The sequence below is a fragment of the Peromyscus californicus genome, unplaced genomic scaffold, assembly GCF_007827085.1.
Source record: "Peromyscus californicus insignis strain IS unplaced genomic scaffold, ASM782708v3 Scaffold_1__1_contigs__length_55948999, whole genome shotgun sequence".
Taxonomy (NCBI): domain Eukaryota; kingdom Metazoa; phylum Chordata; class Mammalia; order Rodentia; family Cricetidae; genus Peromyscus; species Peromyscus californicus.
The window spans coordinates 998,197-1,019,853 of NW_026294492.1; the positions used below are offsets into that span (position 1 = coordinate 998,197).

Sequence of the window (21,657 nt, forward strand, 5' to 3'; positions counted from 1 at the left end):
TAAACGTGAAAATAAGCCCAAGAGGTCACACATCTTATCGATTGTATTTATTTAACATGAGTGAATTTGACTGCTACGTGCTTCAGTTCAAGAAATAACTGGATTTCTGTTCTATTTTACTACCGAACACAGAATACTAAGGTCCACTTCTGATTATTAGACAAGAGATGGATTTTACAAAAAAGCATCAAGGAAGTGTTAATCAGATGTTGACCATTTTGGCAGCATGAGCTGGGCCCTGGCTGCAAATTAAAGAAGGGAGCTGTACTCACAGTCTCTCCAGCTTTGGCAGGTGCTGGAAGGATTCTGGGTCCAGAGTTTCTATCTGATTGAAGTGCAGGTACCTAGGGGATTAAAAGAACAGCACAATGTGAACGACTTATCGACCTTTTCAACCCAGAGTTTTGGCTCCAAAATTTTTTCCACATGTCACTAGGTACTTCCCATGCTCTGCACAGTGTGTGGAAACAAGAGGACACACGTGAGAGTAGGCAGGCTACCTTGTAGTTGGCTGACCCACAGGTGACACCTCACGACTTAGCAAGCTCTGGGTCCCCATGAACCCAAGTAGTGTGATAGTGGCCCAACCCCTTCATGTTAATCTATGAAATACCCAGCAACAGATAACAAGGAAAAACCAAAAGCAACCTAGCAGACAGGACCCCTGTCCATGTGCACACACAGGACCCCTGCACTAAGCTGTGGATGCCTCCATGTGACACTAAGAACACTATAGTTACAGAACCAGGCACTCAGGCAGGGGGTAACATGAGGTGGTGAACGTCTCCTTAGGTCAAACAATTTACAATTTAGGATATAACTAATTTCATTCTCCTGAATGCTAGTTTGCTCATTTTGAAAGATGGTGGGACTTTTTCAGCTCAATAAAATGTCAGTCACTTTTCTTACCCAGGATTCATTGGCCTAGAGAAAAGTCTTCCCTCGGGTGACTATGATAATAGACACTTCTGTTCAATGAAGGGCCAGAGACAGAATCAAGCAGCGGAGCTAACATGCAGCCTTCTTCACCACAGCTCCACATAAAGCCTTGTTCTCCAAACCCATTTTCATTAGCTGTGAGATTAGTGTTCTTTCTGGGTCCCCAGACGAGCTTCTTTCCATGGCAACTCCCCAGGCAGAACTAATCCTCTGAGGGCCACAGTCCACAGCCCACCTGCCCTTCCTTGGGCACAGGGCACCAAGGCCTCCCTGACCTTCCTCAGGTGCAGGTATGTGCTCCTCACTCTCCATATGACAATGTGTTTGCGAGACAGGACAGAAAGAGGAAGGCCATCGAGGTCAGTGAGTGTTCCAGCACCGCATCTGATCCAAGGATACCAGAGGAAACAGGACCAAAGAGAAAGCCTCAGTCTCCACCATGTGTACCTGGTGTGTGCTAGGAAGCTGAGGCCAATATGCTCAGACTCTAAGGCCCTGTGGCTCACATGAACCATCAACCCTGGGGAGCTGCTGGGGAGTCTCTGGCTGAACCTGAGCTAAGCTGGAAAAACAAGAGGGAACAAAAGCAGGATATTCAAGACTCCCACAAGGGCAGGGAGCATGGTTTGTGTTCAAAGCCCTTGAGCCTGCAGTGAAGTTGACAGGTGGGCCTCAGACATCCTGCCCCAAGAAGCACCAAGGACAGTGGCTTTCAGAGTTTGCAAAACTCCGGACTGCTGGGACTCCAGGTAGATTCTGGGCACCATCGCCCTTCTTCTCTGGATGCCTGAGACAATGGAGGTCAGGGAGTGCGACTCCTCAGAACACCATTGCTGAATCAGCCACTAACTCTGGGCCAGTGTATGGTGTTGAGAAGGATGACGAGGACCCCCTGAGGAGCTATTTGAAAATGCAAGGCAGATCCCAGTGCTGCTCCAGGGCTCCCCATCCAGGCCTCATGGTTCCCAATGTCCCTGTTGAGTGGCAAGGACCTGCATCTTCTGCAGGTAAGCTACGAGAGTCTGAGGCAGAGCCAGCAGGAACTCTGTTCCCAGTCACACTCTGTACAAACACAAATGTCAGACAGAGCCCTAGAGGTCTGAGTCCTTTTTGACACACTGACCTGCTCCTCTGATCACACCTGCAAGGGGTCCATCGTCCCCTAGTCTCACTACAGCATTCAGTTCTCAGAAAGAAAGCCATATACCCCAGCAGCAGCAGCCTGTCCCCACTAGTCTGGGTTTTTTTTTTAAATCCCCACTGTCTCAGGATGGTGCTCTCTGTCACTAGAAAGCTCTACTGGCTATTTCATGGAAGCCACTCAAGTCCTCTTGCTGTTTATTCCCCCCAGATGGGCTCCTTCCCTGGACTCACTGCCAGGTTAGCACCATGATGACTTGGTGAAAACAGAATGTGTCCCTTTGTAAACGTCTACATCTGTAAAGTCTCTAGGTATTTCCAAGAGTTTCCGCAATAACCTGGATTCCTTGTTTCATCTGTCTGGAGCCATTTGCACAAGGCCTTACAAACTTCTTCTGAACATGCTTACGCCCTTTTCTGGGCTCCCAGACCTGCCTACTGACTAATTAAGCTTCTGTGTGGATACAGGTGCACCTTGTGGGCTGCTGCAGCACACGGCCCTGCCTGCGGCTGCCGTGACCCAGTTGTGCCAATCCTCCGGTGAAACACAGCAACAGACACGAGACTGGAGTGCAAGGCTACTCCTGCAGTACATCTAAAAGCTGCTTCCCATCCACGAAATTGCAAACTCAAGATAGCCTGAAATCCCACAAGGATTGCCTCAGCTTACTGAGTGAAAGGTCACTAGCCAGACACATAAACCAGAAAATCCTTCGTAACTTTACTTGAATTTTATGCCTGAAAAAAAAAAAGAAAGAAACAAACAAAAAACAAAAAGCCCACACTGACTGATTTCATAACAAAGTCCAAGCTCATATGGCACTTTTGGCATACTCAACACCCACTAACTAAAACTACAAGGGGGTAAGGCTTGTGTTCTCCAAAACAATGACACCGTGATTGGAACCGCATGTGGCCGTGAACACAGATCCTGTCCCATGCTGGACACTCCTACCACAACAGCCCATCTAGGTTGTGCTTGTTTGCATGTCTGTGTCTTCACCACCGTGTGAACACCAAACTCTCACTGTTAGACAGGAAAACAAGTTACGCTCCTGTTCCTGCAATGGTGAACGCAGGGCCAGGGTCTGATGCATAGAAGAAACACAGCAATGTCTGCTCTCGGGTGGGCGCAGGGGAGCAAGGTGGGAGAGGTGGGTGAAAAACGCCCACGGCTGCTTCTCCTCGTCATGCACATCCTCCCTGCACCCCAGGAAGTACAGACATGCATCATGCAATCAGTCATCTCTCCCTGCGGGAGACAATAAGGCAGATGGCATGGAGGACACTTACAGTTGCTCTAGAGAGGCAAGTCCCTTAAATGCTTGCCTGTCAATTGACTGGATCTCATTCTTGTACAAATAGCTGAAACAAGAAACACGGAGGAGTATTAGCATACACATGAGCGCTCAACTCCAGGTGGGAAGTTCTGGGTCGACACACGGAGAACAGTTTAAAATCAATGCCTGCATGGGGGTACAACCAAGACATTACACTGTAGGTACCAGGCCACTCTCAACAGTTGCGTCTCTGAGACTTCAAGGTTCAAAAGCAAGTGGTCCACAGATCCTCCTACTATGTCTACTAATGTGCTGACATCTGCTTCAAAGCCTGGGGAAGATAAAATGATTTCCCTACACATGTAAAGGGCATTGACTGGAAGATCAAAGCCAGCACTTTATGCTAAACAGAAATACCAGCACAGCTCTGGAAAAACAGGGGTTGAAGGTGTCTTGAATTTCTTTCCCACCCAGAGCCCCATTCTTATACAGCAGATGCAATCCTTTCCAAGAGCCATGTGTACTACAGGGTCTGTTTTGGAATGGCATACAGTCCAAGAAAGGACCTTACGTTTTTTCAATGGTCGAAATTAAAACAAATAATCGTATTTCACGACAAGGGAACATTGCGTGATGTTCCTCACTCAGTGTCCTCCGACGGTCTGTGGGAACATGGTACCACTATTCTTCCATAGCTTCCCTTGTCTGCCTTGGTGCTGCATGAAGAGTGATCGAATCCGAAGCCCTGATCCTCTACAGAGAAACCTGACTCAGCATGGGTGAGGACCGCTGCTGTGAAGTGCCACAGGTCCCGAAGGAGCCACCTAGTGTGTGTGCTGGGCCTACCTCAGTGTGACTTCTCAACATGGGGACATGCCAGGCCTGCACTGCCCCTCATCACCCAGTCCTCAGCAGCCACCCTGGTGGCTCTGGAGGGTACTGTAAGATGGCTCCCCTGCCCCCTGGGTGGCTTGTCTTCATTGGTGACACAGGCAGAGGTCAGGTCAAAGGCAACTTTGTTTCCCTGTCAGGTGAAATGTACATTTCAAGCTGATGGCTCAGCATCGAGTATTATTACCTGTTTCCACGAACACACATCAAGTGTGTGTGCGTGTGTGTGTGTGTGTGTGTGTGTGTGTGTGTGTGTGTGTGTGTGATGATGAAACTAGAAAGAATATCATGAGAGCAGAGAATGAATGACACCTTAAGGGAGGCAGGAAGTAGAGGGGGTAATGAATACAGGTAATAAAGCAGAAGTCAGGGTTGAGGGAAGTAGGGAACCAGCTGGAGAGGAGCCACACTGAGGGAAATGGGGTCTGAGAACAAATGAGAAAGCATAATGACAGATATGTATGAAGATGCCATAATAAAGCCCAGCCCTTTGTGTGTTAACATTAATAAACATAAAAAAATTAAAACTGAAAAAACATGAATAGCAACTAACAAACAAAAAGATGTGTAAGAAAAAAAGGAAATAAAATTAAAAAAAAACCCAGCATTTTCTGCCTTAATTCTTGGGGTATAACATGTCTAGGATCGGATCAGTATTCATTGCTGTCTATGCAAGACCCCACTTCAGGGGACTGCACCTTGTCAAAGGGTCTCAACCTCTTCTCTCTGTGGAAATCACTAAAGTGCCCCCCAAAGAACCATGAACTTTAACACGAACCATCCAGGACCTGCCTGTCCCCACCAACAGCCCAGCACCTACACCCAACCCACGTCAGAAATCGATCCTCTTTGAAACCATGTACCTACAGTAAAGACTCAATCTTTCTGCACCCCAGTTTCTTAAATGGACAGAATCACTGAGTTAAATAATTGTGTACAAGATTTTTAGGAAATGCCTGGTACATGTCAACATCTTAGGCCTGAGTTACCACTGACTCCTGTGTCCACTTCTTAAAGCAAAATACCAAAGAATGTTGCCCTCTACTAATGCAGAGAGATGGAATCCTGAAGGGTGTGTGAAATAATTAAATCCAACTAATATATATGAATATGTGTTTATAAAGACACGGGTGTGGGGTCGGGGGTGCGGCTCAGAGGTAGAGGGGTAAATCTCTGGATTTCCATACCCGGTACCACAAAACAAAACCTTTAAAAATAAAATTGAAGACACTGGGACACAATGTATTTCCTTAAGACTAAAACAACAGTTGATGTTCTAATAATTAATTGTAATTTCTTATTTCACATGTTTGATCCTTGTACTGTGAACTCTATCTCAAGCACCCATCTCATCACTGGGAAATAATTAAATGAAGAAGGTGGCCAGTGCCTAAATAGAAGCAACAAGGGTCCAGGAAATAAGGACTACTCACAGTTAAAAAGAAAAACAAACAAAAACCATGTTTTAACCAAATAGCCACAAAGCTGAAATAATCAATACATTTTAGAGATATTCTGTTTCCTTTTTAAATATGTATGTATGTATGTATGTATGTATGTATTTTATGAGGGTGTTGGATCCCCTGGAACTGGAGTTACAGGTAGTTGTGAATTGCCATGAGGGTCCTGGGAATTGAACCCTGGTCCTCTATAAGGCCAGTCAGTACTCTTAACAGCTGAGTCATTTCTCCAGTCCCTAGACATATTAAACACTTAAAATAATATTATTATAGTGATTATCAAAGTACTCTCCCAATGAGATCCCAGGGAAGTGGAGGAGGAAGGCATCAGGACCTACGCAAAACTGCAGGAGACATTAGGCTCCAGTCCTAGGCGCCTGTCTTCCGGTGTGACCTGTCTCTAAGGAGACCTACTGTCCAGACCCTACTCTAAGCTGTGGGAGGGAGAGGAGAAGCCAGAGCATGGCCGCTTGGAAGGGAAGCAAAGGGTAAGGCCAGCGAGTATGATTTAAAAGACATCCTAGGAAACGGTACGCCAGACTGCCTGAGACTGAGTGCATTCTCAGAAGGAGAAATAAAATGAAACACAAAATGGTTAAAAATACAGATGCACATACAGCGATGCTGGCATCAGTTGATGCCATCCGCTTTCCAGGAAGTTACGGCTCCCCGGTGGACCTTGGACCTCAACAGCAAGGCGGTCAACAACAAAGGTGAGGGGCAGAAAGCCTGTCATCCTGGCTTCAAGAATCAGCGCCAAAAGTCAGCGTCCTACGCCAAAGAAGCTGGGAAAGGGTTTGCATGCAACACTTGCACTGAGAAACATATATTTCAGAAAACAGAACTGTAGGGAGGTCCACTGACATCTGAAATCAAAGCAGATTTCCAGTACACATCAACACTGAAAAAAAAAACTATTTGGTTTTAAAAATCAGCTCAAATTAAAGGTGCTTACATGTAATATGGTATTGATTTCCCCGACAAAAATAACTGACAAAATGGCTCACTTTGGGAATTCATCTAAGCCCTAAAAGAATCCTTCACATTTTGGACACAACCCTTAGAAACACCATGTTCTCCTCAATCCTTCCCATTTACAGTAAGTGCCTGGGCAGGGCACTAAGTCAGTACAAGACAGGATATTCCTATGTGACCCCAGGCTATCCTAAACCCCAGGTGGTCCTTTTGCCTCAACTTCTCAAGTGCTACACTCACAAACACCACTCCTGGCTTTTTAACATTTTTTTTTTTTAAAGAGTGATGGTTTTCTAAACTTCAGAGCTGACTTCAACAAGCAGGAGATGATTCAAATGATAAAGGTGAATATTCAAAAATAAAATCACTTAACCAGGTAAAAATAAGATGAAGCAAAATCAGGAAGATGAAAACATTACCAGGAATTAGTGACACTCCAAAGAAATTAGTAATTCACGGTCATAACCTGCTTACAGCTGAAAAAGCAGCTGAAACCTCATATCGACAAAATGCATTTCTCTCTCTGTATATATACCCCAGGAGGCTGTGCCTGCCCAAGCAAGCTGTGTACACTGCCCTGCCACCCTGGAAAGTCAGAGTGCCCAGACCACAGCTGCCAAAGGCAGTACATACGTGAATGTCACTCAGCCCGCATCACCTATCACTTTATATAGATGATGGCATGTTTTGGAATGTCACTCACCTAAAAATAAAACCATCTGGGATGGGGTTTTTATAGTGACTCACACACAGGACACACCTTGGTTCTACATTTATACTCTAAAGGCAGGCAGCCCATGTTTGTGGGGTAGAAAGCTGCCCCATAACTTACAGGTATTTTAAGTTCTCCAGGTCCTCAAATGCACCATTGGGAATCTTCTTGATCTGGTTATTGTTGAGAAGCCTATGGAAGAAAATGCCAACAGACATGTAATCACAAACAAAAATGCTTCCAAATTTTACTAAGGAAAACTGTTTCTGTAGCCTTGGAAGGGTCAGAAAATAATGAAATACAGACCTTACTGCCAGCAGCCATTAAATCCCAGCTCAGGGACCAGCTTGAGTTACTATGGTCACCAGATTATCTCTTTCTGCCACTGTCATATACATTAAAGAAGTAAATCCTCCCTCGGTGACACAGGAATATGCATCTTTAGTCCATCACCTTTCAGAGTCTTGTTCTGACATGACTAAGGGCCAGTTTGTATAGGATGTATGTCTCTGAGGTTTGCCATTCGTTCTTCCACAGGATGAGGAGCAGAGCCACCTCCCACTCTGCCCTTCAGGGCTTGTGTGGTTCCTTATTCCCACACCCCTAGGAGCAGCTTCTTGCTGTGTTCAAGGTACTTCAAAGAGCCTGGAGTCTGTGGTGGCTCCTTGTTGCCCTGGGAGATCAAAGCTCTGTGGCATAACTCAGTGGCTCCGAAGCCCTGTCTACAGCCAGTCTGAGCTCAGGAGATGATTGTCCTCCTCAGCCATACAAGGGGAAGGTGAAGGTAGGTATCCACTGAGGCCAACCCAGGCAGCAAAGGGAAGTATGAAGTGGGAGCTAGTCCTACAGGAAGTCTGGGTGTGCTGGTCTACATGCAAAGGGCAGGTATTTCTCCACTGTCCTGGCTTCTATCACTCATCCCTTCTAACTGTGGCAATCAGAGGATGGCCACAGCATTTGACATCTACCTACAGGTACATAGTACAACTGCCTTCCTTTTTTCTCTCACTGGCTACCAACTAAATGTTCTAACTTACAATGTGTTCAAGTTCCTCAGCCTCCTGAATGCCCCAGGCTGGATCTCTCTGATTCTGTTGAACCGAAGATCCCTGCGAAGAGATAGGAAATGTATTTTAATGGTAGGAAATGCACAGCTGCTCTCCTTTAAACAAATGACTTCAAGATGAAAAGATGTTTAAAAATGACATCATATAGGCCACCATTTCTGGGTGAACTCTCTCATGTAAGAATATTTTTTTCTGAGTGAACAACATTACACACAAGAAATCTGTTTAACCAGTGTGGGTAGATTTAAAAAAAAAAATGACAGGAATGAATGCCCTACACATTCCACCCTTAGCCAAGCCCACTGAACGTTCTACTTCCAGAAAGTCTCGGTTTAACACACACAGGTAGATCTGTATAGCTTCAAGGTGTCACGCCAGCTGTGAGCGCAGAAACATTTAGCCTTCACCAGCAAGGACATGGGCTAAAACACAACTGAGGGACAGAGCTATCTCCATGAATTTAACCGGATGCCTCGAAGCACAAAGTCATCTCAATAGGGGAATTGGGAAGGAGGGCCATCCTGTGCACAGACTGCGGGCTGGTGCTTCCAAACAAGTACATAAGCCAAGTTCTGCTTAGATTAAAGTAGTAAAACCGAATCTCATTTTCCCTGGGGAGGGGCACATATGTAGGCCGCAGCACATAGGAGAAAACAAAAGAACTAACTTTGGGCTAGTCAAGCCAAAGAGGGGCTCTGAACCCCAAAGGAGCTGAGCTCAGAGCAAGTATGGGAAGATTCGAACCACTCACACACCAAGTCACAAGCCCAGAGACAGGACAGTGTCGGGTCAAAGGCCTTCGGGCAGCGAGGCAGTGACCATGTGCAGACACTTGCCTCACCCTTCTCAGGAAGCCTGAGCTGAAAAGTCAATTTATATAAATTTATAGTAAATTTATATAAATGATATGGCTCAAGGGTAAAGTCACTTGCCACCAAGCCCGACAAACCAGAGTTTGTTCATTGGGACCCGCATGGTGGAGGGAGAGAAGTGACCCCCAAAAGTTGTCCCCTAACTTCCACACATACACAGTAGCACAGAGGCACTCGTACAATCACACACACACACACTGTAAACACCTAAATTTACACATGTGAATGTCACTGAGTAATAAAGAGAAACACACATCTTTAATAGGTCGTCTTAGAAAATTAAAATTCCTTCCTCCTACTTCAGCAGGGATTTTGAACTGAGGGTTGAACTGTGTTTTCTCAGAATTCATACATATAAATCCTAACCCCAGTTCCTCCGGGTATGGCTGTGTATGAAGATGAGGTCTTTCCACAGGAGATCAAGTTAAAAGGTAGGTCCCAGCGCGACACAACTGGTGTCCCTGTAAGAAGGGAAACAGGGAGACAGACATACAAGGATGGGAGGAGGGGCAGCTACTGAAGGTCACAAGTCTACCAGAAGGGAAGAGGTCAGGTGAGGTGAGGGAGGGGGCTCCCTGATTTAGGGTTCCTGCCTCCACCCACAGCTGTGCACATCTGGCTAAGCCACCCAGTCTGCAGTAGTCAGCCCTGGGATAGAATAGGAATCACGGGATAACTCAAAGCCAGAGTAATGAGAGGTCGATTCTCCTAGAATGCCCTCTGACCTGAAGTGTTCACTGTCTCTAATTACCTTGAGCAGATTCAACAGATGCCAGTGACCTACAGAATCAGTTCCAGTTCGTGGTTCAAAAGGAGACTTCACAAAATGTATCTGGGTCACTAACGCCACTGTTTAGCTGAGGAGCCAGCAAAAGGATGTGGTCCTTCTTGCTACTGTCAAGTTTTCCAGGTGAAGGGTAAACCAAGCTTGCTTGCCTTCCCGCTCCGAGAATAGCACAGCTTCATTCCAGCCTCCAAACCTCGCCCTCCCCTTATTTACTTTCTCCTCTAAGATTTTACTGTGGGTCCTGCTCTTGGCCTGGCCAGCCCTCTTCGGTACTGACATAGATGTTTTCATTTAAGTGAGATTTTACTTCACAGTGCATCCAGTGGGACATGGGGAGAGTCAAAAGAGGGGGTGGGCCACAGGTGAAAGATCGGTGGAAGGGAGGGAGCCAAATGGACCAGCTGTTGTCAAGAAATGCAACCTGGTTAGCCAGGCTTTAGCATGATGTCAAACGCGGGGAAGAAACTCCGACCTGAAGCAAGTGTCAGGCACGTGGCATCTTCTGGAAGATGTGCTGCACATTACTACTTTCAGTCAAGAAAACATGCTCAACTTAGGAAACCAGACACACACTATCTCGAACTCATCAAACTCCATTTCAAAGGACAACGTGCATGATCACTCGGAAGCTAGAAAGCAATGGATGATGGCCAGTGGGTTGGTCAGTGAGGATGAAGTCTAAGCAGGGTAAAGAGAAAGCTACAGAAGGCACGCTCCCCAGTCTGGAGTTGGGGCCACCAATCCTCTGGTCTTAGGGACAGAGGGCTGGCTCTGAGCACTCGGCCAGGGCTTCGATGGCTGTGGTGACCATATGCTGAAATCTAAGTACTAGACAAGTAGAGTTGGATAGACGCTATCCGAGCTGGTTCTTGTTTTATAATGTGACAGCATCTTAGTCACAGTGCATTTCTGCTAGACAAAGCTGGTACAAGTTCAGAAGGCGATTTCACAAGTTGTACATAAGCAGCCAAGGACTGCCAATCTCAGGCTGATGCTAAGAGGGTCAGAGGGTCCCCTCTGAAACCAAAGGGGTGGCAGGGCTCTTAACTAACAAACTGAAACCTCAATGAACCAAAGTGAAACCCTGGAACGGGGAAAGGGCAGCTGAGATGAAAAGCTCACTCCGAATACCTTGCAACACACTTCATGTTGCAGAAATGGGACCTTGGAAGCCAAGCTGAACAGGGGAGGATACCCAACGGGAAAGACAGGCATTTATCCTTGTACACTTGTAGGTTTTTCTGTCTGATGATCGCAGCACAGGAAAAGAGCTAAAATGGTCATGATCAAGGGGAGGAGGCCAGGCCGACAATTCAGTCTACATGTCCACGCCTCACGGGGACACTGGAATAGCTTCAGACACTGTCATCTTGCAGAGGAAAGAGAAGGACAGATGGCGGACTTCTATGCTTCAACTCAGAGACACGCTATGGCCGCAGACTATTCCAAGAAGAACCAAATGCCCTTTCAAGGATGAGCCACAAGTTCAAGGACATGCAGGCACATGACTGGGCTTTATTTCTCCTGAAAGAATGCTTATGTAAGGAGCCACAGGGAAGACTGTCCCTTTACAAGGGTCCCGCGGTGTCCTCAGTCACCAACAGTGGTGGTGGCAGCAGAAGTGGTGGCAGAGGCGGCCTCTGGGGACTTTCAGAAAGAAATTCTGGGTCACACCCAAGAGCACAAAATGAGAACTTTGGGACAGCGCAGACGTGTGTGTTTTAGCAAACTCTCTGGGGGAAGAGAGACAATGCTCAAAAACAATGCCCTTCAGTCTGCCAGGAAGGTCACAGCACACAGATGTGTTTGTACATGTGTGTACATATATGATACGGAAATGGCATTTATACGTGCATTCACTGGTGTGCGGCTACAGCAGCATTTACTTCTTTTCCAGCCCCTCCATCTGCTTATCACTGCTGAGCAGTCTAAGTGTGGATAGACCAACCTTTATCATCTGCACGTGCCTCAGTCTAAGTGTGGATAGAACAACCTTTAACATTTGCACGTGCCTCAGGAGACAGACCAGAGAGAACTGGAGTGTGTGTGTCCTCTGCTCTCCTCATCACAGATTTAGTACAATTCAGTTGACACTGTGATTCTTGTTTTTAACATCATAATAAATAGTTCTACCAAAAACTCTAACCAAAAAAAAAAAAAAAAGACCATGGCCCCGGGCTTCACAAACTAAAAGCACTTCAAAGTATCTTCCTGGCTCTCAGTTCTCACTCTCCTCCACTGGGCCAGGAGCCGGGGGCCAGGAGCCGGGGGCCAGGAGTGGGGAAAGTGTGCCAATGGCCATGGAGTCACTACTCCCCACCCACTTGCTAATGATCAGGCCATCTGGTGCCCACCCTCATGGTTCAGAAAAAACACTTCCCAGCAAATAATGAATGTCTCAAACTTCCCCCATGAAGTTGGCATGAAGCAGGGATGGAGGTGGATTCTAGAAAGTTCTGGGAAGGCCATAAACAGAATGATTACTTAAAAACATCTTTGAGTGTGAACCTCAGAGAGAGTAACTATGAATGTTCCGCTGCCCCCAGGATCCATACCCCAGAAAAACCCTTACAGCAGCTCTTCATGATGAAGAACACCAGTTTTTGGTTTTGTTTTTTCTAAACCCTGGATACTAGATCATAAAAACCAATAGAAGTGAGACCAAGGAGCATACCATAAAGGACACAGATCCCAGGTGAGCAGCCTTTTCAGACAGGAAGCTCCATGAACGTTCATCCTGACTATCGTCTGTACCCCACAGAGCTCAGGGATTCACCCGGCGACAGCACAGACCGGGTGTCAATCTCTCTGTTAGGCAGGCTTGATACTTGAGTATCCCCAGAATGCACAGGCAGTCACCCAAAGGCTCCCCAGATGGTGATTTGGGGGCAAGATCACGGCTTGCCTCATAGTTCCCATCTGTCTACCATGGTAATAGCCAAGGTTCCCTTCTGGAGAAGAGCCCTGGGATATTAGGTGAAGGAACTAAAGGCTGTGGGCTAGAGGGAAGTTGTGGGAGTGGAGGTGGGGCGTGGGGTGTGTGTGGGAGGGGATGGAGAGGAGGGGAGGGGGTGCGATTAGAGTCAGGCCAGAGGAAACTCCCTTACATGGCAAGCAAGGGCTCAGAAACTAGAAACCGTCTAAAGCCTGTCATCTTGTACACAGCAGAAGGAAAAACGCAATGGCTGGGAATCGGGCTTAGCCGTGAGCAGACTCCTGCTGGGGAAGTTCCCGGCAGACTCAGCCCCTTCCAGACTCTCCTGTCCCGACAGCACCTTTTCTCCTCTTCCCCGGGTTACAGCACCGGCCTTCTGAATTGGCACAGCCCTCTGGGGTGCAAAGAGCCTTCGATCAGGGTAAAAACATGAAATAAAAAGTTTCCGACTCCAGCTCAGCATTAGACTACGGGGAGAGTCATTTAAAACGCCAGCAAGGAGCTTCACGGTTTGTCTTGCTTTCAGTGTTTGCTTACTTTTTCCATCACTCCAAACTCTCAATTTTAACATAAAACCTACCAGAATAGCAAAACCTAATGCTTGAAAAGACAATCTAGTTCAGGTTGGTATTATACATCAAAACCAATAACACCTGAGGCCAGTGAGATGGCTCGGGGTGTAAAGGGGCCTGCGGCCACGCTTACCACCAAACCTGACAACCTAAGTTTCCCCAGCCCCACAAGGTAGAAGAAGAGAACCAACCCAAAGTTGACTTCCATACGCATGCTATGGCATACAGGCACACACATACAAGTGCACATGTGCACACACTAAGTAAATGTAATACTAATGATTAAAAGTCATAATTCATCACACAACCATAGAACAGTAAAAATAAGATGTAAGATGTTTTTGTTTGTTGTTGTTATTGTTGTTGCTTTGGGATTTGGGGCAGTATGTGAGTGTGCGCACACAAGTATATGCAAGTGAACATGTATGTGCGTGTGTGGAGGCTGGGGTTACAGGGAAGTACATGGCCACATCTAGCTCAGGTGCCAAGGATCTAAACTGAGGTCCTCATGTTTACACAGTAAGTACTCTTACCCATTAAGCCATTTTCACAGTTCAAAACCCAAGTTTAAATCTTTCTCTGGGAACCCTGCCTTAGAATCACCTTCCACAGTAACTTAGGAGGCACACCCCACTCAGTGATGCTTACCTTAAGCAGAAGGAACCAGCTATGAACAAAAAAGCCACATTTAAGGATTGCGGCATGTAAAGTTCATTACTGCAATCTTCAATAACAGAACTTCAACAATGTTGGTTTTTTTCCCATTAAAAAATGTGCCACGTGTTTTCATTTATTTTTCAATTTTTATATTAAGAATGATTTGGTCAATAAATTAAAAACAGTAAGCATCTTCTGTTTGGTCTGAGAACCAAAACTCCTTTGCTCACAGATGAAGAACGCTGACAGAGCATCAAACCACATACAGTTACTTTTCAGGTATGAAGACCACACAGCCTGCACCTCACTGGGTTTTGCTTTGTATTTTAGTATTTGGTGCTTGTTTCTACCAGCAAGAGCCTGCAAATACCCCACAGAGCTGAACTGAATGCATGTATACTTGACATGATTTTATTGCTACTTTCTCTTCACAGCCTGGAGTTTTTTTTCTTTTTATTAATTTCAGTATCTTTACATGTTATAGAAGACTTCTGATATCACTGGTATCACAACATCAAAAGTCACTGAGCACAAGGGCAGTTAACCTTGCTTTTCTGCTCTCCATGCATTTGAGAGTGGGTGTGCCCTAGACTTGTAAATTTTCAATTGACAAACACTTCTCCAGGAATGTAGGCTCACACCACTCACCTAAAGGATTTAATGTCTCCCTCTCTTTATAGAGGAGATATTTTAAATACATTCTACTTTTTAAAATCAGAATTATGACAAGCCAGGTTCAAGCCCCATCTCCTAGCATGACCCAGAGTACACACTATGACCAGCCCCAGACACCCCAGCATCTCATCGTGAAATGCTGAACAGCTACTTAATGGCAGCTGAATGAGAGGTGAAAAACAACATCCTAAAACTAGACCTCATGTTTTTCAGCAATATTTGGCTGTACTAAAAGAATTTCTAGCCAGGCGGTGGTGGCACATGCTTTTAATCCCAGCACTCAGGGAGGCAGAGCCAGGTGGATCTCTGTGAGTTTGAGGCCAGCCTGGGCTACAGAGTGAGTTCCAGGAAAGGTGCAAAGCTACACAGAGAAACCCTGTCTCGAAAAACCAAAAAGAACTTCTACCCTCTGTGCTTATAAATGAATGAATACCTCTTACTGGAAAAAAATAATGCTAAAACCTGGTGCTTTGATAGTGAAAGACAGCATTCCCTATGGGGAATAACACAGAAATCAACTCATTTTGTGTCTGTTAGGATGTCTTTTGGCAGAGTCGCCCACAGCACACTTACTTTTTAAATGTCTGTGACTGAATACCTGAGTCCCATACAGCTCACAGATGAGGTAAGAGCAGCATTTACAAGCAGGTCACTGTAGGACAGCAGGAGCCAGAGAGCACACAGAAAGCAGAGGCCTGGGAACAAGGTTGTCTTGGGACTACTGATGGGAAGAGGAACCACAGGGATGATGGATGCTTACAGAGTGGAAGGGGCAAATGAAGCAAGGTTGCTGATGGAGAGCTGTGTGCTGAGGGAGCTGTGGACACCCCTTTCTTTTCTCAACTACTTGAGGCTCCTGAGCCCTGCTGAGGATGGAAGACTACAGCTTGAGATGTTAGATGTGAAAGGGACTTGAGGGAAGCATTGTGTTTTACAAACCACTACAAACCATGTCTGCAGCTGACAGGGAATTCCTGTGGTGTAAATTAGCGAACTGTTTGCCCAGGGTTGGAATGACACTTATGGAAACAAAGAAGAGGGTTGGGAGGGGCAGGGCAGGGCTGAGTATGTGCTGGAGAAAATGCATGTTCAGGAGGAGAATCCAGAGTCTGAAAAGTATGCTCCTGAACTGCATGGATGAAGGTGAAGGAGGTGGGCACAGAACTCCACAGGCTGTACCCAGCAGCTTCCTGCCCATCTGCCCACCTGCCCTGAGGGATGTGCTTAAGCTTCATGGCCATTGCCATTCACAACCTTTCCACCATGGGTGTGTGTGTGTGTGTGTGTGTGTGTGTGTGTACACATGTGGACAGGTCTGAGGACAACTTTGTGGGAAGAGTAGGTTTTCTCCTACCTTTACCTGGGTTCCAGAGATCAAATTTCTAGATATCTCCTGGTAGCTTGGAACATGTAGCTCCTTTCTGAGCTCACTAAATTGTGTTTGAGGGTGATATGGGGCATCTTCTGATTGAAATGATTCATCTTCAATGATCTGTGGAGGGGTAGCACAGGGAGGACACAGTAGAGTTTGCAGGTTCGCTCTGCCTGCAGGTCCCCCAACAGCAAAGCACCGCAAGGAAAACGGGTCTTCAAGTGCAGGAGGATGAATGGCCTCAACCAGAATGCTGAACTACCTTGCTGATGGAGAGTTTGTTTCCCTCAGCACACAGCTCTCCATCAGCAATCTTGCTTAATTTCCCCCTTCCACTCTGTAAGCATCCATCATCCCTGTGGTTCCTCTTCCCATCAGTAGTCCCAAGACAACCTTGTTCCCAGGCCTCTGCTTTCTGTGTGCTCTCTGGCTCCTGCTGTCCTACAGTGACCTGCTTGTAAATGCTGCTCCTATCTCATCTGTGAGCTGTATGGGACTCAGGTATTCAGTCACAGACATTTAAAAAGTAAGTGTGCTGTGGCAGACTCTGCCACGATGGGCAGGAAGCTGCTGGGTACAGCCTGTGGAGTTCTGTGCCCACCTCCTTCACCTTCATCCATGCAGTTCAGGAGCATACTTTTCAGACTCTGGATTCTCCTCCTGAACATCGTTGTGGGTTAAAGTCATGCATTTTGCTGAGACCCGTAACATCCAAGTCTAGTGTGCGTAAGCACATCCCTTCTTCTATTCAAACGTTAAGAGCTCTTTGAGATAGGGTGTTTAGAACAAAATCCTTTCAAATGATTTAAGGAGAGGAATGTTTGACATTGTGACTGACAATCCCCCCAACGCCCAAGGTACATCCTTTCCTATTAGCTCAGCATGGAAATCTCAGAGGGGCATCTCAGATGCCCTGGCCTTCCCACGTGCAGCTACAGGAAGGTGTAACTGGACTTCACATCTGCTTCACCTCCTGCATCATGTGTTCCCCCATCTCCAACTCCATCTACCATCCCTAGATGGACTCCACTCCCTATCTTGTAAAGAGTGTTCCTCGACCACCTGGTGGGGCCCACCAGAGGCCTACTGGAGTATCAGTGGTGTAATCAACCAATCTGTGACTGCCATGACTGCTGCTAGGAAGGCAAACAACAAAGCCCTCCTCCCTCCCTCTTTTCTTAGGCTCCACACCCAGCCCTAACCCTCTCTACACTGCACACAGGCCTCCTCCACCCAGCAGTCAGACACAACTCCTGTTTCCAGGGCCTGGCACATGATGTCCTCTTGACCCAGAAGCATTCCTCACTATACACCCCATGAACTCTCTGTAACCACAACAGTTCAGGAAAAGCTGGATCCAGTCTGGCAGGCTGTGACACAAAGCCATGTTAGGTCTAGTGTGGTGGTGCATGCATTTAATCCCTGCACCGTGGAGGCAGAGGCAGGCTGATCTCTGTAAACTAGCAGCTGTGGTGGTTTGAAAGAAAATTCCCCCAAAGGGAGGTGTGGCTTTGCTGGAGTAGATATGGCCTTGTTGGAGGAAATATGTCACTGTGGGGATGGGCTTTGAGGTCTCTTTTGCTCAAGCTTCCCTCAGTGTGACACTGAGTCCACTTCCTGTTGCCTTCTGATCAAGATGTAGCCAGCACCATGTCTGCCTGCACGTTGCCATGCTCCCCACCAGGACGTTAGTGGACTGAACCTCTGAAACTGTAAGCGAGCCACCCCAATTAAATGTTTTCCTTACAAGAGTTGCTGTGGTCATGGTGTCTCTTCACAGCAGCCATGTTGGTTTTTAATGCAACAAGTTCCAGGCCAGCTAGGGTTATACAGTAAAACTCTACCTCAAATAAAGGAAGAAAAAGAAAAGGAAAGAAAAAGAAAATTCCTGATAGGGTCCTGGATGGACCCCACTGTGACTTTACATACACTTCTGGGGTCCTGGGGCTCTGGAACCGAGTGAGCCCAGTGAGTGAATTCCTCATGAGCCTAACAAAACTTCCATGTGAGCAAGCACTGTGATGAGGCCCTGCCGAGGTGTTCAGGCATGCTAAGAATTTGAAGCCACAAGGCTCAGCTCTAAGAGAAGAGCTCTATGATGTACCTTCATAAATGAGCTTCTTAAAAACACAAAACCAGGCTGCCGAGAGGACTCAGGTGGTAAGACAGACAGCCTGAGTTCCACCCCCTTTTCCGCACAGTGATATACATGTACACACAGACATATACACATGTACACATACAGTAGATAATAAATAAACAAACAATAAAATAATTTTTTTTAAGAGACAAAACAAAAAAGCTCAGCAAAGTTCTTAAAGACTTAAAATCTGGACAGGCATGAAAGCAGCTTGTGGCTCAGACCCTGCTTAGATGAGCTATTTGTTTCAGGGTTTGGGGTCCTGGTGATGGCTTTTAAAAATCACATTTTCCACTTTAAGCTTTTCAGAAAATAACTTTAAACTATGAGCCGTTCACTTTCAAAAGGCAATTAGTCCCAGTACCAACTGTCCCCAGGCAGGGGTTTGCATCCAAGCCCTCAACTCCAGGTTCTCAGAAGCCCCTGAGTCCAGCTAGGCTACAGCCCCAGACTTCCATCATGTCCTAGCAAGTCCTATAGCAAACAGGTTACAGGGGAACTGTGCAAACCACAGCCCCGCAGGCACTCCCAAGTTACTCCTAATTTTTCTGATCCATTAAACAGATAAATCCAAATAAGGTGTCCTTTTTTTTTTTTTACTGATAGTAAACCATAAGGAAGGTTATTTTAAAAAATTATTTGACACACGTATAATTTTACCATATATTAAAGACGAAAGTAAAACTGCATGCAAATGAGACAAATGCGTTTCTTTCTTTTCACTATTTCTTTTTTTTTTTTTTTTTTTTGGTTTTTCGAGACAGGGTTTCTCTGTGTAGCTTTGCGCCTTTCCTGGATCTCGCTCTGTAGACCAGGATGGCCTCGAACTCACAGAGATCCGCCTGCCTCTGCCTCCCGAGTGCTGGGATTAAAGGCGTGTGCCACCACCGCCCGGCTCTTTTCACTATTTCTTATTATACAGGTACATAAGGGCATTTATACACATATGCACAATGTACTTTGGACATATTCCTGCTGCACTCCTCTACAAGCCCCCTCCCCCTCTCCATGTACCATCGTCAACCTAAACCACTTACTTCTATTTTCATATCATCTGTACATGTTATTTTATGCATCTACAAAGTCCAGGGCCCACAAATGAGAAAAACATGCAACAGTCTTTCTGGGACTGACTTAATCCACTCAATGACTGACTCCAGTTGTACCCGTTCGCCTGCAAAGGACAGAACTTCATTCCTTATGGCTGAAGTTTTTTTCCACAGATGTGTTTTTAAGTAGCCCCACCTGCATTAGCAAGTCTTTCAAAAATTACATTGCCAAATACAAGCAACCAAAATGCAGATCTACTTTAACAGCAGGCTCCTCTGCCTTCCGTTTAGACAGCAGGCCACACGCCCAGCCCTCTCCACAATTTGTCTATTGACAACAATGCCAGCCTTCCAGTGTAGAGAAAGAGCAAACCCCACACACACAGTGGGGTGCCTCTGCATCAGACCAGGATGCCTGGGTATGGCAAGGGAAGAATATGCCATACACAGCAGAGAAGCCAAAGGTTTTTGTACCCTTGTCAAAATCCCAGGGAAGAGAATTGTGTCCATGTGCCCAAAGCAGCCATCTGCCAGTTCATCCTCGAGAAGATCGCAGACACTTAATAGAAGGAACACGAAGCCCTCAGTGCCTAAGAATAACTAGTACCCTTGCCCGAGTGCCCAAGACAATTCCTAAGACTGCTGAAGAGCCCACCAAGCCCGGGGATGGAAATGACCCAGGAACCCTCATCGGAACCCTGCCCCAGCAGAAACAATGAGCCTTGTCCTGGGAACACAAGGGCACGCCCAGCCCTGCAGACTGGGAAGAATGGCCCTTCTTAAATTATCTTCCCATCTCTGCTGTGTGTAAACCCAGTAGCTAATATTTGCTTTGGATTCCCTACCCTGCTGAGAACTTCCAAAGGCCTGGACTGTTTCACAAAAGGCTCATCCTTGGTTTCTACATGGTTCCAATCAGAGAGCTCAGTGGGAGAAAAATGTGTCTTGTTTTCTGCCAGGGTGTAAGGCTCACAGAGCTAGCATGAGGGAAGAGTTCCTCACCTTCCTCTCAGCTACATGGACCTCATCCCTGACCTGACAGTCCATTGGAGGACTTCATCTCCAAGCTCCACGACCTCTGCCTTTGCACAATCCCACCAGGTGCCATACCTCCCATCTATCTCTGTACTGCCATGAAGCCTTCTCCTGACTGAAGTGATAAAGTCCTTAGGATCCCCAAAGGATCTTCATCTACCTTTGCATGGGTGGGATGGAATTCACAAGGTTCTATTTCTCACCCAGGATGGAGCAGGACACTCATACTGAGGAGATCAGATTGTGCCCTGATCTAAAATGACTCCATATGGTATAAGACAACAGCTTCAGGCTATGACCTACCCTGGGTGACTACTTCACAAAGTAGCAGTTGACTCCATTTTTAATGAAAATACACAGGCAAGACAAAAGCACTTGTGTGTGTAGAGACCACTCAGCACCACCCAGGAAGCAAAGACTGATAAATAACTTTCTCAAGTAAAAAAGTTGCCTACTACCTGTAAACTTTGATCAGAGTAAACTAAGGCACATGGGCATATCCAAAGTCTAGTGTCAAAAGTAAGTAGGCCCCCCAAACCTATTATACACACCACATATAACCTCTTCACCTTAAGAGCAGAGGAGTAGCACACCAAGACTGAATAGCTAGCAGGATTACCCACCAGTTGTCTCAAAGCTTATTCTGAGAAACTATTAAAGCAGGGGACATCTATTTTTCCTGCCCATGATACTCAATCCACTTCAAGCCAACTCCTGAACCAGCTGTTACCATGACCTACGTTCGACAACTGTGCACTTGCATGGCTATAAGCCCTGCAGCTCCATTCGTAAAGACCTCAGATCTGGTCCCTTACAGACTCTTCCCTGAGGCTGTGTGAGCTCTCCATCTCTGTCTTCAATGTAGCTTCTTTAACTTGTTCATAGCCATTGTATAACCTAAATATAACAGTGTAATGTGTGTTCAGAGAGTTAATGTTATTATAGCATTTAAGACTGGAATAAAAGAATCTGGGCTCTGTGATTGACAATGGCATGATTATCAAGTGAAATCAGAATTACTTGGTGAATTAGTAGAACATACATTCTCAGCTTTCCACTCAACATGGGGCCCCCATGTGGGATTAGGGAGGAAAAAAAC

At 46.2% G+C, this 21,657-nt stretch overlaps 1 protein-coding gene across 3 annotated transcripts in view; it reads right to left on the reverse strand.

Annotated features, from left to right (window-relative positions):
- Pxdn (peroxidasin) overlaps positions 1 to 21,657 on the reverse strand; it is a 77,562-nt gene that overhangs the window by 34,966 nt on the left and 20,939 nt on the right. For 2 of the 3 annotated variants that reach the window (XR_008220042.1, XM_052745736.1), the window contains exons 2-5: positions 8,435 to 8,506; positions 7,518 to 7,589; positions 3,373 to 3,444; positions 273 to 344 (exon numbers count right to left, since the gene is read on the reverse strand). Coding sequence is in view for 2 of the 3 variants with exons in the window: in XM_052745736.1 (XP_052601696.1) it covers positions 273 to 344; positions 3,373 to 3,444; positions 7,518 to 7,589; positions 8,435 to 8,506 (288 nt within the window). In the remaining variant the exon portion in view is untranslated. The remainder of the gene's footprint in view (positions 1 to 272; positions 345 to 3,372; positions 3,445 to 7,517; positions 7,590 to 8,434; positions 8,507 to 21,657) is intronic. The other variant, XM_052745737.1, reaches the window with a different exon arrangement.